Genomic DNA, 23,360 nt, shown 5'->3' on the forward strand with positions numbered 1-23,360 from the left:
CTTGTATTATATGATTACTGGATATATTTACACGACGAACAGACAACTATTGTCTTATTATGAATCTCATGATCAGTCAGCCATGACCTAGCTGAGCATCATGGGATTTTACATAGTTACATGATCCTTCCAAAGGCTATCAAAGGTAGTCACACACCATTCGTACAAAGGTGTATCAACAATGTATCGTGTATTACAATTATATTGTGTTGGATACAATTTGCTCTTAATTGGCATAAATATACTGCAAATAAGAAAAAAAACATGGCCCATATTGACTAAACTGTGTTAAGATGTAGAATACCATTGGTAAACTCAAATTCCCTAATTAGCTGTAATGCACTGTTGGTAGGGTGAGCATCATGTAACAAGCTCAGGCTTGGAATTGCCAGATGTTACTCTTAACGAGATGCAAATTATGTGATAATGAGCCCTAAGCTCACCCCTTCCTCTGACATCTACAGGTGTTGATTCCAAAAAATAATAACTCACTTCAAATCATTCTGAGACATACTGTTATGGGTGCAGTCAGGAAGGTCATTTACCAATAATTCATTTTTATAATGACAACGTGAAAGTCCCAAGTTGTTTCTTCCCTAGAAAGTCCCATTTTCATTTGATTTTATATGCACCTTGTGCATGCTCTTCTGCTGGCAGTCCTAAGAATCAGGACATCTGCCAGGACAGTGGTAGCCAGGACATAAGCCCATATGTGTCCCCAGATAAAGGGTAAATTTGGACACGCTACTAATCTCTCGTCTGATCATTGGTAGTCACAAGGAAAGGTTTCAGGATTTTCCTACATGTACCCAAAATTTGGTCAAGACATTAAAAGACACTGAAGGGGTTAAACACATTAATTTTTTGCTGGCAATGTTTGGAGGTCAGACATCATCTCACAGCCTTTACAGTCTTGATAACTCACGACATGGAGTAAAACATGGTTATTTTCATCCACTTGCGTCTTGCATGTCACACTACCGTTCAAAAGTTTGGGGTCACGTAGCTGTTTTCATGGCAAACTAGGAAATTTCTAGCTGTAACACAATTGCAAAATGATCTTCTAACGTTCAACTAGCCTTTTAAATGTAAACTTGGATTAGTGAGCACAACGTGCCATTGGAACCCAGGAGTGATGGTTGCTGATAAAGGGCTTCTGGGTCCATGACGATATTCCATAAGAAAACAGTCGTTTCCAGCAACAATAGTCATTTCCAACATTAACGACATCTATACTGTATTTCTGATCCATTTCACATTATTCTAATGGACATAATTAGCGTTTTCTTTCAAAACCAAGGACATTTCTGAGTGACCCCAAACTTTTGAACAGTAGTGTATATATAATCTTTCTTAAATGCTAACTACTTCCTTATATACACAAGTAGGTAATGACTTATGACCCACTACCTTGTACTAAACACTTTAAGTACCACTTAGGTAACAGCTTGCTTAGAGCTTTGAGAACCTTTAAAATTGTTCTAGTAAAAGGGCAAGTGAAAGGACAGAAGTTGTACCGCTTATCGCAAGAGTTTACCATGATTCTGTTGCCTGGCGGTGATATTAGAAGTTCCAATAACATTACCTTTGAAATATTGAGTACATTGGGTTCTGAAATTCAAAATGATCTTAACACAACCTATTACACAGTCTGTTTAGCCAGCAATTAGATCTTGAATACCATACTCGAGAAAAAGTACAAGTAATGATAGCCTATATGCATATCGCCTAACATCTGCTACTGATTTTTTTCTTTGAAGCGTCACTCAAGCATAGTTCAATCTATCATGAAAATATATATATATTTTAATGTTATTCTATCTTTATATGATAGGTGACGTACAGAACTATAATTGTATATTTAAGTTCTGCTCAAATGTTTTACTGCATTTGAATACAGTATATGTGGGAATTCATTTTATTGAGAGCCATGTTTTTGTTGGTTTCTCATGGAATTACTACTTTTAATGCAGTATTTGTTTAGAGACCTTAGAGATCTTTTTCGGCTAATTTACTAGTTAAGTAACTCATACTTTAACGATGCAATAAAGTAAAGTCACAAAGAGATTTATTGATAGAAGCATAACATTTGACAGCAGTTTTTTTCTTCTGTAAAGATTCAGACCTTAATCAGTCCTTGATCTCATCTTAGATTCAGGGTAGCCATATGTCGAGCTCATGCTTGTTTTAAGTGTATCCTGCCATAGTCACCAGTGAGATGCGCCCTAATTGTTTACTATGCAACATACTGGACATCCTGAATCTAAGACGAGGCCAAGGACTGAATAAGCTTTGAGTCTTTATAGAAGGAAAGATGGGCAGACTAGATGGGCCCAATTGTTCCTAAATGCTGTCAAATGAACCCAGGTATGTATATACTGTTTGGGAAGTCCTGTTTGAGACCGCAGTAGAGCATGGAGCTACTTTACTTATACTTTAAGTCTGCTTTTGGCCAATCAGTGCCTTAAAGCCACCATGCTGCCATCATTCTCTGATACAGGATCCCCGAAAATCTTTCTTTGAACTTGCATTGCATCGGCAGTCATTGGCTCACTGCTGATTCATTGCTGTTTTGGTATGCTTGTAATGAATGTCTGTGAAGTGAAAGGAGACGTCGGAAATAATTGGTGGATTCTGACGGGAGATAAGAGAAGAGTCTGTCTGGAAAAAACCAAAGGGTGGTGCTTATCTCCATCAATTATACTCTTTAGATCTTATCATTCCTTGATTATACCAAGGTAAGAAAGGCATGTGATTGTCTGCATTTGTCTTAGGAGAGGCTTGTCAAACTGTCTGTCTGGAGCCTACATGTGGCTGTCTTAATTCTAATTTGTGCCCCCAGCCACGTTTATGACTTCCGATGCTCTGAGTCCCCTCCTAAAACATTAACTCCAGTCACCGAGAGAGACGGATATTTTATTAGACAGCTAATTTTTGTTGTGCTGGTTTTTGTTCTTGTTTCAATAAAATAAGGTTTGAAATGTAGGGTGTATCCAACATCAACAAAAATAGCAATGCACAAAAGAGTTTAATTACACAGTGGGGTCTTAAACACCCCGGCTTAGTCATGAACACAGGTGCAAATGCCTTTAGTATCTGCTATACTCATCATGCATCAATGTTACAAATTATGTTTAAAAGGAATGCTAATGCCTTAGAAAGAATGCGGAATCTGGCATTATGTGGTTTACTTCACAGCTGCATACCTGGATCCATATGTCTCTGAAATCAAGAGCAAATGGCGACAACTGCCCCTCAAACACTTTAATTTTGCCCAGTGATCTTTCAGGGCTATTTGAAGACATTACGGCAGCTGGAAACCGGGAAGTAGAAAACTAAACTAAAAGAAGTGGTATTTTTATTTATTGTTTTATATAGTGCCTTTATATTCCGCAGCTCTGTTCAACATTACATAACAAGTAGTAAATAACATTACCATACCTGGGAAGTTCTGGGCTCCGGTTACCTGGAGCCTTCCCTTGCAGGACGCGACCAGGACTGCACACTGACGTCAGCGGGTGGTCCCGCTACGTCGGTGAGCAGTCCCTTGATGTCGGTGGGCAGTCCCGTTATGTCAGTGGACGGTCCCGCTGAAGTTAATGGGAGTTCCTGCTGACATCAGGGGCGGTCCCACTGAGATCGGGGGAGTTCCCGCTGATGTCGGGGGGAGTTCCCGCTGATGGCAGCAGGCACCACCCCAATTTAAAGAAAAAAAGGAGCGGGGCGTGTCGGAGAAGCAGTGCTCACCCGACAATTTCCGGGTCAAACCCGGAGAATTCCCAGATATTAACATAACTATTCGACTTAAAGAAACAAGATAAAGGGATTTAATAAGTCGATAGATCTGGCTGAAATTAAGGGGGTCCTAAAGGTGTGGAGGGACAGGGCAGAAATCAATGAATTTGGTCCTAGCTTAGATATCTTTTAATGTATTCTAGTTAGTACTGTATAGAAAAGTTATATTTTCACACAAGATTATTACAAACTAAAGCCACAGCATCAACATCGTACATACCCATTAGTCCAGTAGTCCATTGATATATTATAGGACTATAAACTAAAGATCTTCAACTATTATCAGCTTCCCAGAGTGTTCATAACCTGGATAGCCCCACTATGGCTACAACTCTTTTCGAAGCCTTGTGATTTAAGCAGGGATAGAATGCTTCATTGTATGTAAGGTGTCATGTAAACCCTACAGTCATTAATATGTTCCAGTATAATGTATACAGTCCATATTCTAGAGGAAAACGTCCAAAAACAGAAGCATGTAGCTGCATATACAGAAGTAGACGTTTTTCTCTCCCAATTACTATGTTAATATGTTACTATATTTATTATTTTAACCCGGAAAAGAAAATCTTAGAGCTATCCCCAGGGATCAGAATTTCTAGCTAATTTACGAAGGCAATTAAAGCAACCGCACCTTTTCCACAGTGTTATTAAATTTAATTAGACAAACTAGTCAGACTGTGAAATTAATTAGAAAGCAATTCTTGTTTTGCAGGGGGTTTTTTTTGGAAGGGGGGCTGTTCTATTTAACTATTCAAGCATCACAGTTTAGTCTCTTAATTCAGGTTCAATAATCTACAGTGCTTGACAGATCTTGACTAACTCTTGTAAATCATCAAAAACCCATCTTGCATTTTCTTAAATGTGTTTTTTTCTCTTTCATCCTGTTTTCTTAGTGTTTGCTTTGAACTCTGCATCATCGGGAAGTGACAACGCCAAAATGTCTCTCATGAGCAAGTACAAGGACAGCATGATGGCCTCCAGTCCCTTAGACACCAACCACCAGCCCACAACACTGCTGTCCCATGGTGGAAGTAGCAGCCAGCACAAACGCATCAACAACAAGTCGAGAGGTAGTGTGTAGGTGTATTTATCAGCTCCTTCAAATATCTGTTTTTGTTCATTAATTTATCTCCATATGCTGAAAGAAGTATATGCGTGGAAGAAGTAATTATTAAGCTGTCGGCTTGTGTTGATCTGCTGATTTTCTTGCCTGTATATATATAATTTCAAAGAAGGAGAGCACACCTAGGATAAGCTTTGTAAACAAGACGTATACTGTATATTAGAAATCATCCACATTACATTATCTCCATACCTGAGATCTTCACAGGGTAGGCTACGCGGAGCTATCCCTAGTGGCCTCACCATGTGTAGAACGGGGCTAGTCACACATAAGGGCAGGTTAATGCCTTAAGTAGGTGGAGAGTGGGCATGACCGAACACTTCCCTACCCCAAAAAAAGAGGAAAATGATTCAGAGACCCAGGGAACTGGTGCTTTACCAGGAGACTCTGCGTCAACCTTAGAGACTTCCTCTGTATGATTATCTTTCCACTTTGGTCATTTAATGTTTCCCTTTCGGTAATAATTGTTTCATGCAAATCTCTACATTTTGAATGGCCAAAGAGGGAATGGTTAAAGGTGTGGCAAAAGACAGGGCTCCACTGACATTGATTTATTGATACAGTTTTGTATGTGAGAGTAAGGCATTGAGAAGTAGTACAATTTATTTTTGGCAGAAAATTGATATATAAAAATCTTTTCCCTGGTTGCCTCTCTTCTATGTCAGTTATAGACATATTATTTCACATGCTCAGAAGCAATCATCAGCATGGCACACTTTTACTGTTAACGGCTGCGTGTGTGTATGCCACACCGTGGCAGGCAACTCTGCATGTCTGCTCAGTTGAGTGATGCACCCTGCCCAGCTGTTACAAGCCTTTTTCGGTCCCATGCTGGCTATCCTAAATCTTGGCAAGAACTGTTGATAGCTAGAACCAATTTGTAATTTTCCCATAATTTAGTCATTTGTAGAAATTAATTTGGTTATTATGCCATGTGACAATGGCACGCAATTCTATGGGTCCAGCAAATGTGAATTCCATTTATTCTCTTAATCCATATGAGTACAGGTGTCAGTTTTTAACACTTCTGGAATATATTTCTTGTGTAGTCCAGAGAATGTGCAGAATTCGGCAAAAATGTTGGTCTAACAATGAAAAACCTTGTCCCTGCTTTTACACCATAAGCACTCAATTCTAATATTATAATCAAGACAGACGTACTGGAATTGGCAGCATTGCGATGGGCTGATGCGGTGAATGTCTGGGATTACTATGCATAGGTGATCGTCCTCTGCCAATTCAGATACTGATCCTGTCAAACCCAAGTGGCTGAATGTGATATGATTTGTGGCCCACAATAGCTGATGTCATCTGTCCTTGTCATGCGCTAAGGGAAATGAAGACCTAAATATAAGGTGGCATGTATTGCCGATGACAGAGACAGCACGTGTTATATATTATCATTAAAGCAGGAAAAAGAGTTTGATCATTTCTTTCAGCCATTGGCAAAAACATAAGAGAAAGGTATAGACCAGAACACAGGATAAAGAAAGAAGGGCTTTATTGCATTAGTTGTGAAAGGTAGGTTTAGACTTGAGATGAAAGGCGAGTCTGGGAATTTAGAATTGTCCAGTGACTAAGTACATCGAACTGGCAAGCCATAAAGTATGGACCTTTGGCAGAATGATTTAAGATGATACCGAGACGCGGCCACTGATTTATTTAAGGTCGAGTTGACAAGTGAATCGCCGTTTAGGTAAACTGCAAAGTGATCTCACATTTGATTGGAGCAGAATGTTTTTTCTTGATTTAAGACTTTTGCCCCTGACTACATCGCTGATCATTTCCATTGTGCCTCAAACCTTATAGACTCCATGTGATCATTGTGATTCATGTTTGAATTGTGCTATGACCAACCTTTCTCTGCCAACCTTGTGAGATAAAAAAGGTTTTATTGTGATGGAGTGCCATGTATTAAATGAATGTAGATCAAGAATGATCATGCTGCCCAATAGATTAAAAAACACTCCGTCTTTAATTCACATATCTTCCACTTTTATGGTGGGGGTATATTTGTTTCAAATTAGGTTTATTTAGGTCTGAAAAGTATTCATATTTAACAAGTGACTAAAACATCTGTACTTATAGTATGCCATTAGCAGTTCCGTAAGGTAGGAATGAGACAGGTGTAAAAGGTTGTATTATCTTTGTCATATGTGTAAGTTGTTAGTAAAGTAGTCCTAAAACGTTCTATCTGATTTGGGATCTAGTCCAGAAACATGGGGTCCACCAACCCTGAAGCGTAACTGCTATATCATTATTACTAGACTTGGGCACCAGGGGGCTCTACGTCTTCGTGCTCGTCTTCGGCAAAAAAAAAATCTTCCTGTCTTCTCTTCGGGCGAATATTCGTGGACATCTTCGTGTTTGGTTTTTCTTTGTTTTTCCGGTTAAGGGGTTAATACAGGGTTAACGCGTACTGCAGCAGCTCTGGCGCCAGGAGTTTAAATGTCTGTATGAGCAACTCTATTGGTCGCCAGCAGGGGGCCTCCTGCTGGCGACCAATGAGCACACTACCATATATAGCTAATATATTCTCGGGCAGAATATTATGCTACTCAATGTAAAACCAACAGAGGGCAGCATTCTGTCCGAAGATATATTATCCATATGTGGCAGTGTGTTAATTTTCATTTATTAATTATTTAAATAAAATATATTCCCATGATCGGCTGGTCTCCCCGCTGCAACAGTTAAATGTCCGCACTTGCGGACATTAATTCTGTCAAACTTGCAAACTCTTTTTTTTCTATTTATTTTGGGGTTTTTTTGTATTAAACTGTTAGACAAAAGGATCATGGGAATACATTTTATTTGAAAAAAATGCAAATGAGCACACTGCCACATATGGCTAATATATGTTCGGACAGAATGCTACCCTCTGTTGGTTATACATTGAGTAGCATTGTTCCATATGCTTGAAATCCAAAGTTATTATGCTACTTAATGTAAAACCAACAGAGGGCAGCATTCTGTCCGAACATATATTAGCCATAAATGGTAGTGTGCTCATTTGCATTTATTCAAATAAAATATATTCCCATAATCCTGTCGTGTAACGGTTTAATAAAAAAAAAAAAAAACCAAATAAATAGAAAAAAAGAGTTTGCTAGTAATGTCCGTGAGTGCGGACATTTAACTGTTGCAGCGGGGAGACCAGGGGATCATGGGAATATATTTTATTTAAATAATTAATAAATGAAAATGAGCACACTGCCACATATGGCTAATATATCTTCGGACAGAATGCTGCCCTCTGTCGGTTATACATTGAGTAGCCCCGCTGTGTCAGTTAAATGTCCGTACCAGCGTCTTTATTGGTCGCTGGCACGGACTTTTAACTGTTGCAGCAGGGTCCCAGGGTTTTTCTTTTCTTTTTTTCTGCATAGCAACTAGTGGTAAGGGGCCGTGTGAGTGAGCCTATTGGTTGCTTGCACGGCCATTTAACCTACGTATTTCTGTTCCCGTTATCCAACGCAGCATCGCAGGGGTTAAAGGGAATGGAAATCAGGAGTTAAAAACTCCGTGCGAGTGAGCCTATTGGTCACCTGCAGGGTCTTCCTCTGGCAGCAACCACTCGCACTGCCCTGTAACCCCTGACGGCGAACCTGCGGATTTCCGCTTCAGTCAACTCCCGCCATGCCGTGAAGATAAGGTAGGCTAGATGGGGAAGGGACCGGGGAGATTAGTAGACGAAGAAGAAGACGATCATGAAGATTCTTCGTCTGTGTGTCTTCGTCTTTGCCTACGTGTTACCGGCACTGTCTTCTCTTCTACGTTTCTTCGGAACGAACCAAAAAAATGGACTCTTCGTGTTCGTTTTCATGTTTGCCCGAAGACGAATACACAAGTCTAATTATTACTATCATTTATTAATAAACATCCTGGAGATTCCGTGGTGTTATTAAAATATAGGGAAATACAAAATAACCAATGATATACAAATTGATTATATACAAAAATAATAATAACACAAATGCACAGACATAACAGAAGAGGAAGGAAGCCCTGCTCTACAATCTATCAGCCTAATAGTAATTTGCAGTACATGGCCGGTACTTTTACCCTGAAACCATGTAGTTAATAATCCGCAGTAACTTTTTTTTTTACAGGAGCTCCAGATGTTTGTAGAGTCTAATAAACAACCAAGTACAAGTGTGTGCTTTGGGATTGAAGGACATCTGTATTCTCTTGTACTGAATCAATGTGGTTATTAATGTTCTTTTGCCACATTAACTTGATTTTACTGGCATCATCAGTCAAACACAACATCAAAGACAAAGCAAAATCAGCTCTCTCCTTGATTACACAACACTTTACAAGTCATTTTATTATGAAAGAGAATGAGTGATTTATATTTACTTGCGATAATATCATTGTGGCTCAGTGGAACAGATGATTGCTGCACCGATAACTTGATTTTTTTTTACACTTTCCTGCATAGAAGAAAATAAAGTTTTTAAGTTGGGATTCCTGAGCACAAAATCAATGACTGCAGCAGAAAAAAAACGCTTACTTTTAAATTAAAACAATGCTGGAATATATTTTCCTATATACTATTTAATTGAAGACCTTGGGTGCTGGCAGAAATGTTTGTTTTTCTGTAGTTTTTCCAATATAAGATACTAGCTGCACAGAAGTATTCATGGCTTGTGGATATTGTTCGTTTTATTAGCACCTGAGGAGGCTCACAGAGCTAGAATTACTTACCCTGATGAGGTTAATGTTACGCGTCATCTGCTCTAGGCTTTTTAGAAGCTCTAAGCAAAATGTGTAGGAGACCAATATCTAAAAGTAATGGTTCATCCATTGATACACTAAAAAGCTGCGTCACTCATACAAATACTTGTTTGCTTAAACAATATTATATTTCCCATTGTGGTAAATTGGTTACAATTGCCTTAGCTGATATTTCTCAAACTTTAATGGCAGCCTCCATAGGACACCGCTTATGGTGCAGCACATCCTATATATGTCATGGGCTTCCATGGGCTGCTATCTCCAGTAGTCTAGAGTGTTGGATGGAGAAGACTTCTTTCCTACTTCTTTATGGAGTAATGAATGAAGTATCATGCGTATTCAGGGATAATCACAAATAAACATATAAAAAAAAAACCTTACAAATGGTAAAGATGTGCTTCTCATAAAATACAATAGAATTTTGGTGTCCCCACCAAGTATATAGGAAAGGGAGGTGTCCAACAATGCATGAAAAAGGTACAACCTTTTAAAGGACTTGGAAAAGTCCTCTGATTTGCAAAAATCCTAAACATAGGCTAATGTTGAGCCTTGAATGGAATATAGATTATCTTTCCTTAGGTCTCTGTAGGGATCCCAAGTAGATATCTTGAAAGCTTCCCAGTGTCTTAATGAGAGTCTCTAAATAATGAAAGAGCCAAAATCAGCATATATGAAAGCAGTATATAATTTAATAGTAGCAAATACCTTACATGAGGGTTTGCAGGGGGAAAAAAGTGCAGCATCAAATCAGCAGCAATGATGAACAAGTCGGCGACGCGTTTCACCCGTCACAGTGGGCTTCCTCTAGGCTAGACAGGCTCCTGTACTTTGGATTAAATGGAAAGCTTTCACAGCTGCAGTGTAGATGACATCGTATGATGTCATGGACATGGAAAGGTTCATGTAATGTAGAAACGAATATGTTTACTTATGTTTATATCACTATTACCAACAAAGTGTTTCTTAAATGTAAAATAAACTAAACAGACTTGATAACACTATGTTCCGTTCCAGTGGCGAAGGGTTTTAAGCATGAGGAATAAACAATCGATTGACGTGGTCCGGTGGATAAAGACCAGGATTTGTTTTAATGCTTCCATTTGCACTGTTTTATTTTAAGATGCAGCTGTATGTGTTCATGTTTTATGGTCTGCTGGCAATAGAACTGAGCTCTGCTGGGAGGAAAACTGACGGCAGAGGTGACAGGCTAATGGTTTGCTTGGAATTGCACCTACGCTAGTAAAAAGAAAAAAACCTGTTTAGGGTACTGTGAATCAATAGTACATGTTAATGCAGGTAAAAACAAATGTTTATGATGAGTCATAAGCATTGCTGAAGTTTAAATTAATTTTAAATTGACTTTACTAAATTCAGTTTGAATCAATCCAATAATATATGCCACGCTCATCTCATCCTAAACTTGCAAAATGTGTTTTATAAACACAACCCCAGCAATAAACATATAGAAAAATGGTAAAAGCACGTCTTCAAAAAGAAAGGAGGGGGAGTCGCCTCCCTTTCCTCCACCCCAAGTTATTAAAATATGTTAATATACCTAAGGGGGGGGCACGGAATTTATCATGTGCCTTTTCCTCATCCCCATCTAATGTCTGGTGCGATGGGGGGTTAAAGAGTAAAACAAATATCCTAAAAATGCATAGAAGCTGAGTCTTACATCAGGAAAATGGGTAGACTAGATGGGCGCTCGGAGCCTATATATTATCCTCCTTATTATCCTACTGCCTGTGGAAAATAATAGAATGCCTCAGACCTAATCACCAAGCCTGACACTCTGGAAAGTCATCCCAAATATCACGGGATTGACAATAATGGCAGCCTCCAGTCTGCAAGCCAAGTAGCAAAATGAGCTAAAGTTTTTATTAATGCTCACCTACATTACTTTATACAGTGCTCGTTGCACAAGAAGAAATAAAAATTCCTAATAGGACTTAAGGTGCTCTAGTGTCACATGTTTAATTAATGTGAAAGCAAGGTGAACGTTCACTTGTGCAAGCATTTAAGGGATATCGCCCTTTGTCCATGCACCAGCCATTAAGAAGAATGTTGGAGTTTTTGGTGGTAGTGCCTTCAATCTGTCTGTCCAGCAGGGACACGTTGCCCCTACAGTCCCCGGTCCAGCATCATAGCAGTTGTTTGTGAATGCTACTCATATGTTGCAGTGATCATTACTGTCTGTAAAGCTAGATGATGTGCATCATTAGGCTGTCCTTTATAAGAAAAAGGGGAGAAGGTACTATGATAAGAGATCAATTAAATTATTGAAACTTTGACCAAAGTCTCTAGTCGTAGATGATACCTTTTATTGTGTGTATGTGTGTGAATGTGCATTATCACTAGTAGCAGCTTCAACAGAAAGTTCAGTCGGCACATATGTTGGGTCAGCCTTAAGAGATTCTTTATATTATTTTGTGGTTGTACACAATGTTCCATGCAGTACTTTTATTTCCCTTTAATATTTGATATATGACAGATTAGATAAAGAAATGGAGTGTCTAAAATATCTGTTATCCCAAAATCGTTTCAGTCTATGATCCGCTTGGCCATAAGGCATCAAACACAGTCTTTTAGAAATTAGATGTAACCCAAGATGCCAAAGGAGAAGACTAGCACTATCGGCTACATACCATTTTCTGACATGTTCTTTTGTAGTTTTTTAATCGTTCGACTGCCAGAGTCTTTGGCAGTATGTAGTTTTGCAATTTGTTACTGGTCCCTAGAGCAATGGGATACGTTTGTGAAGGTTTATTTATATTTCATTAGATTACTGCATTGATCCGGAGTTCTCCATACCCCGATGTCCCATCTTCTTTGTGTTTATCAAAAGATTTTGAATTATGTCTTGCAGCAGGCTCAGCCTTCCTAAACCCTGAAGGAGAATGTGCAGCAGAGATGGACTCTGAAACTCAGCTAACCTTCTATACGGATCCCACTCGCAGCAGAAGACGCAGCCGAGGTCGGTTTGGAGGGCTACGCTCCTGTGTTTAATTAATCATTCTTTATGTAAAGATACACAGCAAAGACTTAACATGTATGATATGAGTATTATTGAGGACTTCTTTCCTCTGCCTGATTTTTTCAGCAGTGGGTTCCCCACGCAGTCCTGTCAGCAAGATGACTCTGACACTCATCGGTGTGACCAGCTGTGTCATTAGCTTGGTCTATTCGTCCCACATCAGCTGTCCCTTGATAGTGAAGATCACTCTTCATGTTCCAGAACACCTCATTGCTGATGGTATGGATGCAGACTTTAATTTGAATTACTTAAGTAATTACTTAAAAAAAGATAAAGGTGGAATAATTGTTGGTGCATTTCAAAATCACAGCTACTATAGATACCAACTAAAACAAGTTTTATTATGTATTAATTCCTTTTTTAATAACATTTATGATGCTAAGGATGACTTCTGGATTTTGCATTTTGGGGACTCTTATCTGTAAATCTTTGTTAACCAAATTCACAAAAAAGTATTTATTATCATAGGGAATTAGACGTTTTTTCTCCATTGATTTTTTATTTTTAGGAAGCCGCTTCATCCTGGTTGAGGGCAGCCAGCTGGATGCAAGTGACTGGCTGAATCCAGCCCAGGTCCTCCTTTTCTCCCAGATGAACTCGAGTGGCCCCTGGGCAGTAGACCTGTGTTCAAGGAGAATTCTGGACCCTTGTGAACATCTGTGCGACCCAGACACTGGTAAAACCAAATACGTGCTTATTCTCAAGTGTACTTCCAACAATTCATGTATCTTAGAATGTATGAGTGTTAGTAACATTCCATGTAGTTTTGCCTATACAACGCTTATCCATTAATGTTTTATGCCATCCATAGTGCTACTTAACCTTGAGTTCTGGGTAATATTTTGCTTCATCTCATCTACCGTATGTATATAAGATTACAAATCTAGCCTTGGGCTATCAGTAAATAGTCAAGAGAACCATACAATAGTACCTTGGTCTTTCACTTTTCTGTAGGGGACTGTTTATGCCATGAAGGTTATATGAGGGATCCAGTTCACAAACACCTCTGTATACGTAATGAATGGGGAACCAACCAGGGGTAAGTACATTTATATAGTATTAAAACCTGTTGTAAAACAAAATGTTTGTTAACAAATATCACTAAAAAAGGTGTTTTTTTCTAAAATGAATGCTAGATGGTACTTTCCTGTTATCCGGAGCCATTCATAAAAAACTTTAAATTAAAATACATTATCTATGCAACAATAGAGACACAATAAAAATTATAATTAAGACTCAAATATGCCCTCGAGTCCCACGTGCTGCCTCCGAATTAATTTGGCCAAATATTACTCCAAATGCTGTTCCTCTGTGTTTGTTGCGCCATTTAGCTGATCCCCACATTCGCTTAACGCTCTGTGTGTGGACGCCAGTATGCGAATCAATGAAGTTGTAGCAATTATTGACTTTAAAATACTCAAATCCAGCCTTTTCCTCTGTCTTGTGAGCACGCCAACTATCGCATTAAATGATAGAGCCTCTTTCAGTATTTTCCCAAATTGCCGTCATTAAGGTTGAAGTACTTGCAGGTCTCCCGACAAATTCCTCCGAATACCCGCTGCTGAGGAAACACTCGATTGGCGTTATTCTTACACTTAGCTGTCGTTGATCTCGATAAGTTGTGTTCTTATTCATGCCCAATTCACCCTGGCACCACTTGATCAACATCAATTCCCTGGCCCAGCAATAGAAGAACGAATAGCTGTCACAAAGGATAGACGACTATCCGTTAACCGGATGCTGACCTTCCTCCGACAGACAACTGCCAAAACACATAGTCAAAGAAACGTATATAAAAACAAACAAATATTTACACATAAAAATGGATTAAAAACAACGTATTGGCTCTGGATAAAAGGAAAGTACCCACTAACATAACCACACACCCACATAGTCAAACAGACACACACAAACCAAGACTGACACACAGAACTCACTAACCCTATCTTCAGCTTCTGTGTTACTCCCTTCTTGAAATTAGGGGTATAATGTCCGGGACTCGAGATCTGCCCATGGGGGTTCCTCTCACTAGTGGGAAAACATTCCATCTCATCACAGCACAATGCGCCAAGGCGCTAACATTACTGCAACTGAGCCATATTAGGTGTTTGAATTGGTCATTTCTTTGTTTTGTAGGACACCCATTAATTAAACTATGGAATTTAAACTCCACTACAGCCTATCTCACCTTATTTTTGCTTCTGTGTAAAGAATAAAAACATCAATATTATATAGACTACCTCGAGGTATTGAATGGAGGGATGACATTCAACTATTTTTGTCCTTCCGTTTAGCCCGTGGCCTTATACCATGTTCCAGAGAGGATTTGACCTGGTTCTGGGAGAACAGCCTTCAGATAAAATCTTCAGGTACACAGAGTGGTAACCAGAGAATGGGGTATTAACGCAGCAGTGTATATTAACCTCATTGTAAATAGGAAGATGTGTGGTGACAGCTGACATTTCAAAACTTTGGGCTATACTTTGTGACCAGCTAATGACCTTTACAGCTCAAGGGGACATGCATCCACTGGCTGAAATATCTCAAAAGCCACATTTGCCCCTAAAAGCATTTCACAAGCTGTCAGAAATGAAAGTGTAAATTATTACTCTTGACCTAAGGGTCCAAAAGTCTTCTCAATGACTCTTTAAAAAAAAAAACGCCTTTTAGAGCAAGAAATATACTTTTGTGTTTTCTAATAATGTTTTTGTAAGTACAAATGAGTAAGAATAGGTAGTATTTTGGGCAACACGGTCTGTTAGCCCCATAATTTTAGTATTCATTTACACGCTAATGGTCATATAGTGACTTTCTAGATTGTATGGTGGCCTGTTAGGATATGCTGGTGCAAACCTCTGTTAATCCATTTTTTATATAGTAAATTTATCATTTCTGCATCGTGGTGATCCACTTATAAATCTTTCAGGGCTACATTATCCATTTCCAGGTCTGAAATATCACTGCATTTTTAGACTGTTGCTATAAAGATGCATGTGCAGAATAATGAGGTCTCTTTTTTTGTCTACGCAGGTTTACTTACACTCTAGGAGAGGGCATGTGGCTTCCTCTCAGTAAAAGCTTTGTCATACCACCGGCTGAACTCGCTATTAATCCATCAGCCAAGTGTAAGACAGACATGACTGTCATGGAGGATGCAGTGGAGGTCAGGTAGGTGTGTGTGAAAATACACAAGGGACACAGAGTGTCAATGGAAGACCCACATCCTTTGCTCTGATTAATGTACCGGCTCCTATCAGGGACAAGGCATTCTGGTAACTAATGGTTATACAGTATTTGCTGTGCTTTGTGGATAAACTGAAACGGTCCGAAATAGCATTTGTACACAATTGTTATCAAAAAAAGCATCATTTCTACCAAACGCTTTGTATTTTCTCTTAATCTGTATAGCTGTGATCAGCCAATTCTTTCTTTATCGCGCTTTATGCTTTTTTTTTTTTACTCATTCCGACTACTCTCATTCATCAACCCATTGATTTTTATTTTTCTATTGCTGTTTGTTTTATTTATTTTTTGCTGTAATTCCAAACCCCTTTGCCCTCTGCTTCTTTCTTATTTCTGTCTCTTTTGCTTATAGAGAGGAACTTATGGCCTCTTCCTCATTTGATAACCTTGAGGTTCTCCTAGACTCCTTTGGACCTGTCCGTGACTGCTCCAAGAGTAATGGGGGATGCAGTAAGAACTTCATCTGTGTCTCTGACCGCAAGCTGGACTCTAATGGCTGCGTGGTACGTAGATCTGTAGCTATAGAAGCAAGAGACATATTTAGCTTTCTCTGATTTAGTTTAGATCACCCACGGGTTCTTTTTTATTATAAAAGTTACATCACAGAATCATATTATCTTCTCCCAAAATTTACTCTACGGTATAAAGCCAATTGCAGGAAAGGTTAAAGGACACTTCTGTGAACCATGATTCCCAAAACTTTTCCTTTATGCATATTTAATTGGAGTCACTCAGAGACAAATATTCCTTTTGCTTTCCTCTACTTGAATTATAAATAAGGTGACTTGTTAGGCTACAGACTGGTAATGTGGAAATTGTATATACAACACACTGTGGGGGTGTGAGATGCAGCCAATGGATGTGTCAAAGAATATTGTTCATATATTTATTAATAGAAGTGAAATGGAGTGAAATAGAAGTGAAAAGCTGCTTTTCCTTGCACAGAAAGTTTCTGTGACCGTTGTGGCTATTTTCACAGATAGAGCAGTCACGGCCCTACACCAAATGATTAATATGATTAACCCCTTCCGTGTCAAGAGGTCTGCCATACATAGCAGAGCAATTTGTTGCCTGGCCCCTTGACACTGAATAGGTTAATAACACTGAGATTTACAAAACCTAGAGCAGTATGGGTCTTTAATGGCTTTAATGCATCATAGTCAACAAGTTCAGTTAACTGGGTCATATAGCATGGACTAGGAGTAATCTTCTAGTCTGTTATGCATTCGCCCATTTAATGAGAACTAAGCGTCCATTCTTTTTCTGAAATGTTTATTCTGTGACTTAAAGCCAACAAATATGTAGGACTACATAAAGCAAGCAACATTTACATTCCTTTTGACTTGCTGTTCCTAATATTTTTTACAAAATAGCTGTTTCTCTCAATTTAGTCTATCTATCCATCTGTCCATATGGCCATTATTATTTTTATTTATTGTTTTATAAAGCGCCATCAAATTCCGTAGCGCTGTACAATGGGTAGAGAGGACATTACAAGTAGTGTATAACAGCAATTTGACTGATGTCCTTTAAGGGCTCATTCACAGTTATTTAAAAAAAAAATCTACAAACCGCAGAGGATGCAGTTGAAGGACATCAGTGTCCTTCCCTTCATCCCAGCAAGGCATGCATGTGCTCCCCACGTGCATGACATGTTACTGTACATGGGATGCCAGAGATTAAGGGGAGGAACATTAATTTACACGTTGAGTGATGGCTACAAATTGGGTGACCTTTTATTTTAGAAAATCTTCCTTGCGTCCATCTATCCAGTTTCATGGCTGGTTTAGGGAGACACCATTTATGTGTCATTTGTGTATAGCTATGATAGATATGATAAGCACATAATTTAAGGTACAGAGAATAAATTGTTACAGGGATATTTTACTTATTCCCCTAGAAGTAGGAAGCCCTTCCACATACACACCCTGTCACAGGAAGCACTAACTGTTCAGCTTCATGCAGGAAGTGTCATTGGAACAAACCACTTCAGGCAAGGGGGGTGGAATATATTACTCTCAGGTTTACCTAATGTTCTCTTACTCTAGTCGCACCTTCACAGTAGAAAGGCAGGCATGGATGGGCCCCTGAGGGTGTTTGTCCTGTAGTTAAGATAACAGTGACTTTAAACAACGTAATAATTCCTTACGGAATTGGATATTGTTCTTTTGCACACTGGACCATGGAGAGAACAGCATGTCTTATTTAAAATGCATGCAACAGAATAAATTGTGATTGAATGTAAGCCTGGAGTCGCAGGGAATTTACAACACTGAACTAAACGAAAAGGGAATATATTAAAGTCCGGGCTTAAGTCAAAGAAGTTAATTTGTAAATTAATGTGACAAATGAATAAGTGCAGGAGACAGACTGAAAGAGTGCCCCTAGGCGGCAAGACTGAGCAAAAATCCCAGTCTGCAGAAATGCAGCTGGTACAAGGAACTGCTTCACCTAACACCATAAGTGGATACATGGGGGGCAAAGGGGCAATTGCCCTCGCGTAGAAAGACAACAGCATGGTCCGGTCATAGGCCTAAAGAAGAAAATCCCAAATAAATCCAGACTTACCTCTGTATTCCTCCTCAAGTAGGAGGCGGGGGTTGAGCTGCGTCAAATCTTGCTGCGTGCACATTTGGGTATGTTAGTGTGTGTCTGGGTATGTTAGTGTGGTGACTGTGTGTGTCTGGATATGTTAGTTAGTGTTTGTTAGTGTGTCTGTCTATCTGGGTACATTAGCGTGTGTTATAAATGTCCTGTTACGTTAATGTCAATGTGTGTGCCTGACTGTGTTAGTGTCTGGGTGGGTATGTGTTAGCATGTCTGAGTATGTTTGTCTGTTGTTTGTTAGTGTTGGTCTGCATGTTAGTATGAGTGTCTGGCTGTGAGTGTTATTATTATTATTATCATTACTGCCTTCTATTTATTCAACCTTTATTTTGACCTTTGGCTTGTTACATGGTTATCCTGATTATCTCCTGCTTCATAACCTCAGCTTGTTAACCCTTTGTGATCATGTGCTGCCTGCCCTTGAACTTCTGGACTGATTATTGTCATTAATGTGTGTCCCTCCCAAAATCAGGCTTTGGATCTCCCCCTCCCTAACACTAACCCACTAATCACACAACACTAGGTACCCTACTGTCTATGCCACCAAAACAAAAAAAAACATGGGTGGGAAGATGGCAAAACCTTACAAAGTTTGCGGTTATTAATTAAATGGTAGGTCAGCAAAAATCATTTAATACCAGTAATTACCAGTAATCTTGCTAAATGTAAGATATTTTATATGTGTCAGGAAGTCACTTTTAATTATAAAAAAAAAAAAAAGAATACATATTGAAGAACAATAGTGAAAATCATTCAGTGTGTTCAGTTAATACATGGTTGTTATGTTGTTTCATTAGTGCATACTATTTTTCTTTTGTTTATGTTCTACAGTGTTTTTATTTTATGTAAATGTTGACAGTGGCCAATATTCATCTTTTGCCCTGTTAAATACAATAAAAGTGCATATTATTATGAGGTATCGCAATAGGCAGCTTAACCAGACGCATAGGGCTACAGTGTTCTTTTAGATGATCCAAGTTTCATAAAGATAATTTTATAATCCAAAAGCAGTATTATGCATTTGCAATTTTACTAACACATTGTTTGTGTTCCACACAACCCATGTAAATCATAAATGTAAATGCATACATTATATTTCCTTGCTCATACGGCTACGGACTTCCAGAGAGAATGTGAGGGCATGAGATATTAATTGACAAGATTAATACGGTGGTTAGTGAGGCTCAGAATACAGCACAAGTCAAAGTCAAAAACATTCTGATGATTGATTTCACTTCCTTCAGGGACATGACATCCTATAATAATATCTGTCTTTCTATTTCAGCAGGGAACTGAAGTGAAATCAGCTTGAAACATATTGTAGCAGAATATCTAATTTATCTAACATACATATTACTAGAAGTTGAACATACATTTATATACATAGAGTCATACGTGTAAGGTAAAACTGGCTAAGTGTTAAATATGAATCAATCACTGGGAACACTCAAATGGTGTCCATGGTGATTGCTCCACATTTAGATTGGTTCTTTAGCAAATATACCCTACCTCCAATAAACCTTGATTTTAAATAAATAATAAATTACATAAAAAATAAAAATGATTGAAAGTGAAGAAGAGACTAAATAGTTGTTTTTATTAAAATGATTGGCAGAAAAGAAACGTAGCATGGTTGTTTTCATTTATTTTTTTCTGACGATGGAACGTATTTTTGCTATGATTTAAAGAGATTCATTGTTGTTTGCAGAAAGTAAGCAAATACGCTCCTCGATCCTTACGTTCTGCCCATGGGCTAAGGCTCTCCTCCTCACTTATCACCTCTTCCTTTTCCCATCTACAAGATTTCCCTTGAGCTGCCCCATATCTCTGGAATCTACTTCCACCAAACCTTCAGCATTCATCCTCCCTCCCAACATTCAAGAAACTTCTCAAAACCCACTTCTTCAGAGAAGCCGCACCATAACTTCCCTGTCACTCATACAACCGCCACACTACCTCTCACCTTTCTCTGTGCCTTAATTTTGTCACCCCATTCCCTTAAGATTGTAAGCTTGCGAGGCGAGCTCTCACCACCTAATGTATCGGTTTGTCTTAGTCTGTCAATTCTCATCTTGACATACCCCTTGAATATATGTATTGTATTAAGCTATGCGTAAATTGTTGGTGCTATATAAATAAAAGATAATAGTAATAATAATAATGTAGAGATTGGAAGTCAGTCAGTATTTATTAATATTGACAATGAATATGTATGAATATTTTCTTCTTTCACATTTCCTTTTCTTACAATAATCAATTAAATAAATAGGGTATTCCCTACTAAACCACACTTTCATTTGAATTAGTATTTGATGACTCAAAGTTTTAAGGAAGCCCAACTAAGAGAACGTATTGAGCATTGGGGTTCTCTGTTTATTTGAGCTCTCGGTCTTTGGTGAGCTCAATATTATTATGTTTTATTTATATAGCACCAACAATTTACGCAGAACCTCATACCTTCTGTACTTTAATCAGCCACTATGAACAAGACTGAAAATACTAACATTTAAGTATGCTGTTGGCATACGGACAACATTCAACCCCCTATAATGTCCTGAGAATGTTGCCAGATAGGAAACCAGTGGCAATACTTTACCAAATATTTCCTTTTTTACATTGTGACTGTAGTATCACTCTTTTGAGTAATATATTGGTTTGAACATTACATTTCTAAACACATATGTGATTTTTGGAGCTGTAGAACATTGTGATACTCATACGCAGAAAACACTGTGACCTCCATAAAAATGTGACAAGAGAGGCGGAAGAGTGACACAAAAGGAGATAGACAGGGACACTGGGATTTAGCTACTAACATGGTAACGACTTTATCATTTTCCATGGACAACGTTAGGTGTTAAAACATGATGTGGATGCATCATCAAACCCTAATCTGGAAGGGGTGCTTGTAATGAAGAGCTCAATTAGCAACCTGTCACTAACTCATACCTTCCAAATGTTCCTCTTGGTATGACTGGCTCATAGTGTTCGAAAGCTTTAAAAGTCATAATAATCAGCCTATAAACAGCCTAAAATATGCATTGATAGGTCAAATAGCCATCGATAGCCACACCTCTAACCACTTGGAATCTTGGTGGGCCTATCAACGTGACCTTGAATTCCACAATTCTAGAATCCTTTTGGTAGTGTTTTTGTTATTTTAAAGTGCATATCTTGCTCATGATCTGCACCTCTATACATTACCATAGGTTAATGTTCTCACTGCAATTCATTCCAGTTCCCTGTAAAATATGGGCACTTGAGGAACAGAGTGCGCTAATTCTGACTCAAAATGCAGCACCTGGCATTCTGCGCTGACACTGGCAGTTTAGGGGGGGGACTTGTGATCACACGTCCCCTTATTTAGTATCTGACACCTCGGTGCACCTGCTCTGTCAAAGACAGATGAATGCAGGAGGGAAAGTGGCAGCGCTTTTTGTTCCCCTCAGAGGAGATCAAATCTGTTAACAAGAGAAATCGAATCACAAGCAGAATGTGATTGTGAAACAGAGAACAGGATAGCAAAGGGAGGTGAGAATGAGAATTGTAAGGAGAACAGGGAGAAAAAGTGTGTGTATATATATATATATATATATATATATATATATAGAGAGAGAGAGAGAGAGAGAGAGAGAGAGAGAGAGAGAGAGAGAGAGAGAAGAGAGAAAGAGAGAGAGAAAGAGAGAGAGGGGACTATAAGAAACACTTTAAAAAAAATACAGTCATAGGGAGAAAAAAATCACATAATCAGGCCAAAAAAGAGAAACAATATGCATTAAGTTTTTGTTTAAATTATTATACACAGTGACATGGGGGCTCTTAAATATCAACCTGATTTCCTTTTTCAATTTGACTTATAGTATTGGTCATCACATCCCTACAGACCCAAGGTTAGGCACAGCACACCCCTATGTGTGATATGATGGGTTTCTTGGTTTGCAGAGCACACAGTGGTAGATATTGTGCCGAGGCTTCATGCTAATCAAAAAATGGGGCCTTGTGACTCAAAATGTAGAAACATAGAATTTGACAGCAGATAAGAACCCCAATTTCCTACACAATATTCCCAGGATACATACTAACATGTCCTTATGTAGTTACTACAGACTTAACCAGTTTGCTATGGTAAGAGACTAGACAAACTATGGGTAGAATCATCCAAAAAAAAACAATATTAGTTCTGGAATTTGAGCTCAGAGACTTAATATAGGGTGTGTCCTTTATTCAGGGGGTATATTCACTTATATGGACGTTTGCAGGAGAGTTTAATATTTCACTATATATTTTAAAGGGAAAACCCCAGGGAGATTTTCTTGCAAGAAGGTGCTGAGTTGGCCCTGCATGATGTACCGGGATCTTAATAATGCATGGTGAAGCCAGGGAGCGGAATTGTTCAGTTCTTGTGTGAATAATACCCCTTAGTGAGGTTATGGCGTTAAAGGGAAATACAGTTTAACTTATTGCACAGACGTTCATAGTTGATAGGCCTTGTGACAAGCGTTCAGCTGTTAAAGCCCCATCACAGTACATTTTGACCCACCATATGACCTAGAAATGATGTTGTTTGTACCGGTGCCGCTTTAAATTAGTCATTTCCATTGACATCACAGCAATATTTGATAAAGACACAGCAGCTAAGCCCAGCAGGCTATATATTACCCTTGGTTAACGCCTGCCTAAAATCTAGCTCTTTTATTAATATGTGTCTGCCTTAGGCAAAGTGACATGATGTCAGCGGGAACACAGATAGAGGAAGTGGCAGGTGCAGCGTAAAAAAAAATATATAAAATCATCCATGAACGTATGAATTGTGCTTTT

General features: G+C 38.7%; 1 protein-coding gene across 1 annotated transcript in view; it reads left to right on the forward strand.

The window, feature by feature from the left end:
• ASTN1 (astrotactin 1) overlaps positions 1-23,360 on the forward strand; it is a 120,985-nt gene that overhangs the window by 62,296 nt on the left and 35,329 nt on the right. Inside the window, exons 5-12 of the mRNA XM_053468591.1 lie at positions 4,689-4,865; positions 12,525-12,632; positions 12,762-12,911; positions 13,201-13,368; positions 13,647-13,731; positions 14,987-15,061; positions 15,723-15,860; positions 16,288-16,438. Coding sequence (XP_053324566.1) covers positions 4,689-4,865; positions 12,525-12,632; positions 12,762-12,911; positions 13,201-13,368; positions 13,647-13,731; positions 14,987-15,061; positions 15,723-15,860; positions 16,288-16,438 — 1,052 coding nt within the window. The remainder of the gene's footprint in view (positions 1-4,688; positions 4,866-12,524; positions 12,633-12,761; positions 12,912-13,200; positions 13,369-13,646; positions 13,732-14,986; positions 15,062-15,722; positions 15,861-16,287; positions 16,439-23,360) is intronic.

This window comes from Spea bombifrons, chromosome 6, assembly GCF_027358695.1.
Source record: "Spea bombifrons isolate aSpeBom1 chromosome 6, aSpeBom1.2.pri, whole genome shotgun sequence".
NCBI classification, from domain to species: Eukaryota; Metazoa; Chordata; class Amphibia; order Anura; family Pelobatidae; genus Spea; species Spea bombifrons.